This window comes from Corvus brachyrhynchos, unplaced genomic scaffold (assembly GCF_000691975.1).
Source record: "Corvus brachyrhynchos isolate BGI_N302 unplaced genomic scaffold, ASM69197v1 scaffold150, whole genome shotgun sequence".
In the NCBI taxonomy this organism is placed as follows: Eukaryota; Metazoa; Chordata; class Aves; order Passeriformes; family Corvidae; genus Corvus; species Corvus brachyrhynchos.
In genome coordinates, this window is record NW_008236162.1 from 3,578,117 (window position 1) to 3,587,675 (window position 9,559).

The following is a 9,559-nucleotide window of genomic DNA, read 5'->3' on the forward strand; positions in this document are numbered from 1 at the left end:
AGGCACGGAGGGCGCCTGCGGAGGTATTCAGTGCCGCAGGCCCCGCGCCCACGGAGCTGCAGGGCAGCCCTGCCTCACCCAGCCTGTCAGAGTCGGTATGAGACTCTAGCGGGCACTAAAGCTCCTCTCAAACCCTTCAACCTACCTACAAACATCCTTAACTCATCGTCAGCCCCGTTTTTAACTACTGCTCAAACTCCTTCGTAAGGGCCACTATAGCCCTGAATTGAAGGGACGAGACAGGCTCACCCAATATTGAAGCAAGACTTGGCAACTGGGACAAAACCACACTGACAGAACAGTGCAGCCAGTATTGCTGACAAAGCCCAACTGTTATTCTGCACATAAATAAGGTTGCCTATGGGCCCACCAAGAGTATAGTACGTGCCCAATTACACAGGTTCCCTGCAATAGGCACAAGGTTCACAGCTATTGCCTCCCAAGACTACCAGACATCTTGCAGTCTAGTAAAGCAGTCTAGAAGAAAAGCCAGTCAAACTGATATTTAGGGAGTGGGGAAAGGAAAGAAAGAAAAAAATAGGACACATTGTGTATTTATACAGTTCACGAAGACAAGCAAGCTCTCTGAAGAAGCCTTTTGGGGTTTTTTTGCATGTAGAAGAATTCACAGTATCATGGAGAGAGATTGCAAAGCCAACAAATTCTGTATCAAGGCCCAAGACAAAGTAGTCTTCCAAGCTACCTGTTGAAGAGGATGGAGAATGCATCAGTGTAATGCTATGTGCTGCCCAGGAAACATTTGTAAACATGGTAAATATGTGTTACTGCTTTTTGATCTCCTAAAATTACAGCTAATAAAACAATAATCAAATGCCATTACACATTCATGATGGAATATTCAGTCTGTTTATTCCTACTGACTACTGAAGAAAATACTAAGTATATCAGCTATATGTATTTTTACAATCAGACATCAAAATACTTCACATAGTACCAACTTAACTTCTAGTTACCTTACATACTACTGCATGCATTAACACTGGAGAATATTCCCAGAAAAGAATTAAAACTCCCAACAAGAAAAATGGAAGAAAATATAGGGATAACTAAGAGCATCAGCCTATAATCTCCATTACTACAATTGATCAACTCTCCTTGTATAAGAACAAGTTAAAAATGTAGTTGTTCTGCAGGCTTCGGTCAGATAAAAATAAGAAATAGTATTATGCCTGTTTCATGATTCAGGCCAGGTTAAGTAGTCTAACAATACATAATCCTCTCTGCCCTCATAGATGCCAATAAAGAGCCTATCCATTAAGAAACCAAGAGAACTGTTATATAGTTAGCAGTAGTCGATTTGACTATGTACAAATAGTCTCATCTTTTCAAGCTTGCAGTTCTGTAATATGGTTGCCTTACTGCTACAAGGTATTCAAATACAGTAGCAGCAATACATTCTATGCTCATGCTCTGTAACACACAGAAGCTAGCAGTTTACTACTTTGAAAAGTTTTGAGTTGACCAACAGAATCCCTGTCCCAAATACAACTAGTAATGCATTCTTGAAGAGACCTCTTCTCACATCCGAAATATTCATTACCTTTCCCAACAATTAAAGTGGAGGTATGTAAAATAAGATTTGACAGGTTTGCATATAAAAAAGGGCAGATTGAATCTACAGGAGCAGTAGCAGTGCATCAATTAATCAGACCAAGCCAAACAAGTTAAATGAAACACAGAGCACTGCAATCAATGGCACTACAACATATCTAGTAGCAAAATTCATAGGTCACATGCAACAGCAGAATGGTCACCTTAGCATATAACCCATATTGAAAGATTTTACAAGTAACTACACAAACAACTCATCGTGAGCTTCAGCACCACACCAAGACACTTCACACAGGTATGAGGAGATACAGACAGTAGTTGAAAACAGTACTCTTTAGGAGTACTTCACGATATAGCCCGCTTTTTCATTCTGGTATCTACATATATAAATATATAAGATACAAAAAGAGATGCTGGATGCCCCATCCCTGGAAACATTCAAGGTCAGACTGGACTGGGCTCTAAGCAGTCTTATCTAGTCAAAGATGGCCTGCTTATGGCAGGGGGACTGGACTACATGATATTTAGGGGTCCCTACCAACCCCAATTATTCTGTGACTATATGAAAATGAAATCTCCCAGGATTTATCTTCGCTAGACATTTTGTACGAGTGCCATGGACTTGCTTTAGACATCAGTAATATACAGTTTTTCCAGTAACATCCAAAGTAAGACTATGGACTTTCACATGTTCATAAGCTATGAAAACACCTCTCTAGGCTACAAATCCAGGCAAGCAGTTAGTTATTCACTCCGATCCTTTGGCTCTCGGTACTTCCACTGGATATAGTCAAAGATGTCTTTTTCGCATTCTACTGGCAGGGCCTCTCCAGCAACTCCTGCAAGCAAATTACACAGGCTATTTGAAAGGTGGAAAGCATGTACCATTCAGAAATGCCAAATGCACTGCAAGATTAAGACAAAACTGCTGTAGGTAAAAGACCTAAAAAACCCACCCAGAATGACCTCCCCACCCTCTGTGAACTTTTCATAGTGTTTACATACTGATTCTCATTAGCATCAAAGGAAACAAGGTCATGAATTAACTTTGGGGCCATGTGGTTATGCAGCTGAATAAATTCATAATTGTGTGTGGGTATATAGAGTCACCTCTCCTCCGAAACAAAGCAACTGAAGGATATGACATACCCTGTGAAAAGAGTAGGAAACCAAGTATGTGCTGTCCATGACACAGAAAAAAAATCTTTAAATCAGTAAGACTTTAAGCAGATTAGGTGGCCCAAAGAGGTAACTTTGTGCCACAGAGCTGTCTGTACATAAGTGGGCTGCCCCTTCTTGCTGTAATGGTGTCCAGTACCAAAAAGGACACCGTGAAAAATTTCACCAACTATAGCATTTATCAGAAGTATTTCCAAAACACTGCAATCAACTGAAGAAGATCACACAAACTGCATAACTAGAAAGAATACTCCGTGCAAAGGCCCAGACTTACCAGTAACACCCAAACGACGTATGGTATATTCATTGATTGTGAAGCCCATTTCCAGAGCATGAGTTCTCATGTTCTTATTGAATATATCACTTCCTGTGAAATACAGTACACCACAGTAATACTGATCTTTCGGGATAAGCCTAGAATAAAAAACAGAAGCACAGACTTAGGACAAATACGTAACAAAAAAGTTACAAGCCATTTAGAATTCAGTCATTCCGACACTTGTAGGTTTACTTTGTATTTATGTGTATACATTCTGCAACTCTGTACAATTAATTTCCCACAAGACAGATGCAAGAATGAAAGGAACTGCATATCAAAGAAAGGTTCAACACATCCACCCTTACCCCGAAGTTATTGGTGTTCAGCCACTACCCGGTTATGATGCTTGCACTCCTGCCAAGAATCAGTGTCAAAGCAGGAAGATAAAATAGGACAATTCTGAATCTGAAGAGAATATAATTATTTGAAACACAGCATTATTGCTAATAACCTGTTGTAGTTACTGGCAATTGTCCAGTGGCTGCCACACTGCAAAGGCATTAGAAACCCAGTAAATGTCACATTCTGAACACGGAAATAGAGATTTGAATGCGAAAACCGATGCAAATGCCTACTCTGTAGCAGACAGCTAAACTAGGGGTTTGGGTGGGGGTTTTTGATGTGTGTACCGGATGTCGATTCTCCTATGTGGATAGGCTGTTCCATCTTCTTTATCTGGCAGCTGACAGACACCCTGTGAGGAAGTAAGGCAAGCAAGAAATTCAAATGAAATTAAACAGATTTGAGAACCATCTTTACCTCCCCATCCCTAAACAACCTCTAAATAATCCTCAGTCATCCTGGAAAGCAAAGATAAATCCCTGCTGAATTGAATAAATATTTTACTAGGACAGCCAGACATCAGAATACAGTGAATCACTATTTTACACTGTTATGAGAACTGTTGTTCAATGTAGCATATAACTGCTTCTTAAATTTTTATTGCACCAGGAAGGATCGCAGGATTCCTCATTTCCCTGTCCTAATTATTATCAGGGTTTTCAGTACATACAAATATCAGCAGGTTAAGAAAAGAAAAAAAACCCTGCACTATCAGCATGGGATCTAAGAAAATTAATGTTCTTGTAATTCATTACTTGCTTTAGGCATCTCACATAATCCCTATTATATCCTGTGTCTAGTAGCTTATCCATTAAATCTGTTCTGCAGCAAAACTGACACAAAAGGAGACAAAAGTATATTATGTATTAGACAAAAATCAGGTAAAAATAGCTCCGAGATCAAAGCTAAATGTTTCCAAGATCCTGACGCACAGTAACAGAAGTGGTCACCGGTGCAACTGAAGAGGCGATGCTGCGCTGAGGTTCCAGGGAACATCCAGCAATACAGACACAACTGACATTATGTGAGGAAGGTTATGTCAGCAGGGTTCAGAACTACGCAAATACCTGCACACTTTCAAATACTGACATCTTACCATATGGGACTCCCTGAGTTAACTGCAGAAGTTCTTACGAGGTGCAAGGGGGAGAATTAAAAAAACAAACACAGACACACCATCCCCCACCCCCAATTCCAGCAGTCCAAGCAACATATCTTATATTCATCCTAGCTTCTGTCAGGAAAAGTAATTCCCCACAACATCCTTCACCACCAAAAAAGCTCTTACCATGAATTTTGTGTCACCTTTAGAAAGCATATCTGTGACAAAGTGGACTTTTTCTAGTTGTTCTACAACATGACGCAGGAGTTTCGACTAGGAACAACAGTAAAGAAGAAGAAATTACTTCACAAATAACAAGAATATCTTACCTATTTACTAGACAGAGGCTCATATAAGTATAGGACATCATCATAATTATATGTACTATTCTACACAAAATCTGACCCAAATGGAAAAAACCTAACAATGATACCAGGAAAAAGCTAATAAAATTATAGTTGTGCAACATAAAAACCATTTCCACCAATACCCCCATGTGAGATTGCCTTTAGTTGGAAATGACAAATCTAATTCAGGTTTTAAACAATGAATCTATAGAAGCAACACAAGAAGAAAAACCACTGTCATTAATATCACTTCAGAGTTAGTCCCAAAACATTACAAGGGCAGCAGGACAGTTTCCTATCATCTAAATGATTATGGCTACATAAAGAGATACTCAGTCTACCTTTAATCCAGCTGGCTTTACAGTTCTGCATTATAAAAGCACTCAAATTCAAGGGAGCGGGGGAATGCGTGTGACAGGAAGAGGAAGGACAGAAGGATAAAAACAAGCATATTGACCAGTTCTGCAAGAGAAACGCAATATAATACACGGACTTGAGAAGTAATTTTAACTCCTCAAAATAAACATGGTGATCCAAGAGAAGAGTTTAATATTATAGTAAATACAAAACCACAAAAAGCTGCAATACAAGTCTGACACTATATGCAAGGTACAGTACTGATCCACAGCATCTGAGAAACACACCTGTTTGGATGATTCAGATGTGAAGCTGGGATGGGTTAGGAGAACATCCATATCACCACTTGACTCTGCACCTAGGCAAGAAAGACGCAAAGAAAAATCCTTCTGTGTACAGCAAAGTATACTAATGTTGGTGAATGTCCATCTTACCTCTTCTTGGAAACATGTTTTTCTAGCAGAAAATGGTCGCTATTCTAGGTATTAGTAAAAAAAAAAAAGTCTCATAGTAAAAGAATCTTGTTATTTCATCAAAAGGTTTATACACCCCATACCTAAGAAAAGATCCAAGGCTTTCCTGCTGCACTCTATAGCAACGAAGCACAAATGTCGTTCATGTAAAAACAAAGCAAACAATTTATGTTACAACATCCTACTCTTTATGGGGGAAGGGTGGAGAAGCAAAGATTTATGTGTCTCACCACCGAACTAGCTAGTCAAGACAATACTAACAGGAAAGGCCAGGTTCCAGCATAGGCTCTCTCAAGAAGAACAACACACAGAGTAACTTGTCTTGCTTATTATCCCAAAATAAAGATAACAAGATCATAGCATACCAACCTCGCCTAAAACTGCCACAGACTGTAGCAATATAGTTTGGGTCCAGCTTCTTTATCTCCTTCAGCACAATTTCCTACGTAAAAAGGAAAGAAGCGTGTTTAGAGGCGTCAGTCATTCACCAGCCATCAGTACTCACATTCTTAACAAAGAGATCTTACCTGCATTTGCAGCATTTCTTCCCTTGGGATTCTTTTCTCGAAATCTTCAAAATACCTGCAAGTACAAAAATAAAAATATCTCAAAGAGTGGCAGGGGCAGCATCTTAAAATTGTAGTCAATTAAATGTATGTCAGAGGAAAGAATACCATCTTACAAAAGCTCCCAACTCTCATCAAACATCTCAGAAAACATCTTGCAAGGCAACAGCAAAAACTCACAACTGCAAGTTTGACAACGCTCGGAACACGGTTTCAGTATTTCCACTGGATACAAAGAGCTGCTATGAGGTGGGAGTAGTATTACCATATAACCAATTGCTTAATATTTACTTAGCCCTCTGAAAATACAAAAGGTTCCTGACAAAACAGCCCATCAGCTGAGTGGAAGGGGTCCCTCACCCATGGTCAGAGGTGACCTATTCTGGAAAGAGTTAAATGGAAGCTCCCGACTCAAATACAGCTCCAGACATATTTGCCTTCCACTGTAAAAATCAGATTGTCAGCATGCTGCTTGACTGTGGAGAAAAAGAGGCCAAGTAAAACAGCATTTGGTACATCTGGTTCACTTGCAGCTTCTGACAAACACAACTGTAGTTCTTCCAGAACCAGCACACCAGACACTCAACAAGCAGCATTCAAGTAGACAAATACCAAAGGACAAACACACACTCTGCACAGCATTCTCAAGTTCAGACATGCAAAGGTCTTACCTCATTCACAGCACATAAAAAAATAATCCAGGCCACTTCTATGCAGATCATGAAGAAACACCACTACAACCTCACTAAAGTGGTTCTCCATGAGCTAACTGAGGAACTTGATATTAACTTCCTTCTGAATGGAGACTAAGCCTTTCAACCCCAATGAAACAAAAGCTCTAAATAACTGCTGAAAAGCACGTAGAACACAGAGAGAAGAGAACCTTACTCGGCCTGCGTAATCTTACGTTACATCCTGGTGTATGAAGGACTCATTAAAAATGCCAAGCACTTGCACCCAAGAAAGCTTACTTCAACCCAATTCGCTGGTGATGGGTCAGCTTGTGCTCAATTTTTCTTAGATCTAGGAAAAAAGCCCCAAACAAAGTAGTTAACCGAGGACTAAAAATCTTACAGTAAGTTTCCACCAATGCAAAGATGACACATGCAAAAAATACCTAACGAGAACGCAACCTCAAAGCAGGGAATTTCAAGCTATCTACGCAACAGCTGATAGGATGACCACATATGCACAGAGCACTTCTGAGAAAGACTTAATAGACCACCAAAGAGCCAAAATCCTCACTATCTTCCACGTAACCTGCACGTCCTTTACTTTGGATACGTACAGTATACCTTAAGCCTGTGTACTAGCTTTACAATCTTGCACACCTTCCTCAAAACCTAGGGCATATATGCTACTACAGTACCACTGTAAAAGAGGCAGCTTGACAGAAAAAAAGATTACTGGAGCATGAACAGAGGCCCCAAATTTACACTTACCTTCTAGAGTCTTAATTCCTTCCTCGACAAACTTCCTAGCGGCAGCAGGACTGCGAAGAGACAAGGCAGTCTGGCATCAGGAACAGTAAGAATCTTACGACACTGAATGGGACATTAGAATTCTTTATAACTATCTCAGTTCTTAAAGGCCAAGACTGAGGTTGCTTGTGCTGTTTACATCTTTTCAGCATACTCATTTTCAGTTAATGCTTTCCACTTCAACTCCTGTGCCACAAAGTCTGTAATTGATGATTCTATACCCTTTTGTCTCAGTCAATCCTGTAATCACAACTGCAGTGTGTCAGTGGGGGCATTACATCATCAGCTCAGGCTCAATCTCTTCATTATTTGCAATCACCCAAATTCTGCTCATAAGTCTATCAAATGAACAGGAGAAGGGGGGGGAAAAACGAAAAAACACCCCAAGAAACTTTTACCCAATGCCAGTGACTCGCGTCAGGAGGTTGATAGAAGCACTTGTATCATCTTGTCGAATCTACAAAAACAAAACAACGCAACCCAAATCCTTCTTTGCTCCATTTGCAATAAACAAAAAAAAAGCCTTGAGAAGACAAAACAGCCTAGTCAGGCTCAGGCTCCGGTCTGGAGGTTCACTGTAAGTCACTGGAAAACAGTACCGAGGGTAGTACGGCACATCACAACAATGCCACACATAACTAGCCTGAAAACCGCCCAACTATCCATGCTAAGGCGAACAGCAGGCCTAAAGCACAAAACTCCACGGCCTTCCAGAGACAGAATTCCACTTCTGACAGAAGACCTGCGCATGCCAATCACGTAAGCTAACATATTTTCATAAACAGACGGTTTTGAGGCTTTGGCTGAGCTTCTCAATCCTTGATTCTTACTTACCATACACTCTGCGTTCACCATTCCTAAGATTCTCCAGGGACAACAACAACAGAAATGTGCAAAGCAAGCAGGCTACTTTGCAAGTTATCAAGGAAAGCAACTATCGAGAACCACAGAACAGGGGAAAGAAACCCACCTTTTCCAATTTGCGTAGTTTTCCAGTGGATAAGAACTCGTCTATCTTCTCAGCTATTTTAGCACCTACTCCATCCTAAATATTGGGGGGGGGAGTACAAACAAGTTAACTTCAAAATCACCATTATATGGGGGAAGCAAGGAAAACTCCCTAGAATTTAGAGTCCAGAAAGAACTATGGGGCACCCAAGACCACAATAAAATATTGGGCTATAAAAGAGCACAAGAATTCAGGGGCACAATACACATGGCATAAACACTGTAATTCAAGGGCTATTGCAAGTTTCCTCGAAGCAATAATTTTGAACAAGGCTTTGATTCTTACTGCTCAAGATCTCTGAATCAACAGAGGAGTAACAGAGCAAAGGGGAAAGATATTTTTACAGGCAAAGACTCAGATGGGACGCCCAGTTCCAGCTGCGAAACCCCCACAGTGGCCACCCTTCGTCCCCGTCCCCGAACTCTGACTCGGGTATCGGAAAGAGGCGCTGGCAGAAGCGGGGCTGCCCCCACGCTTCCCAGGAACCTCCGGCACCTCGTCCCCGCTCCGGGTGCCCCAGATCGTCCCGCCGGCAACCCGGGCGCGAGCACCTACCAGCTTCTTGGCTTCAGCCCCGCTCCGTATCTTGCTCGGATACCGAGATATGACCGAGGCCGCTTTCCTGCGGAACAGTGCCGGTCAGCGCCCGAACGGGTTGGGCCCCGGGGCGGGGGCGCGGCGGCAGGGAGGCGGTACCTGTACGCGTTGTACTTGTGGATGGCCCGGTTCACGTTGCGCTCGTAGTTGGCCAGTTCTGCAGGAGAACCGCGGTGAGAGCAGCCAGTCCGCGGCCCTTCCCACCCACGGAACCG

General features: G+C 41.6%; 1 protein-coding gene across 1 annotated transcript; it reads right to left on the bottom strand.

The window, feature by feature from the left end:
* Window positions 1-538: 538 nt before the first annotated feature.
* Window positions 539-9,559, bottom strand: POLB (DNA polymerase beta; the record flags this gene model as incomplete). Its single annotated transcript, XM_017732662.1, has 13 exons — window positions 539-2,411; window positions 3,026-3,165; window positions 3,700-3,764; window positions 4,701-4,787; window positions 5,506-5,576; window positions 6,061-6,133; window positions 6,219-6,273; window positions 7,229-7,280; window positions 7,700-7,749; window positions 8,137-8,195; window positions 8,709-8,783; window positions 9,303-9,369; window positions 9,444-9,559. Coding segments are annotated over 13 exons (1,005 nt in total), but the record flags the coding sequence as incomplete, so codon positions are not given.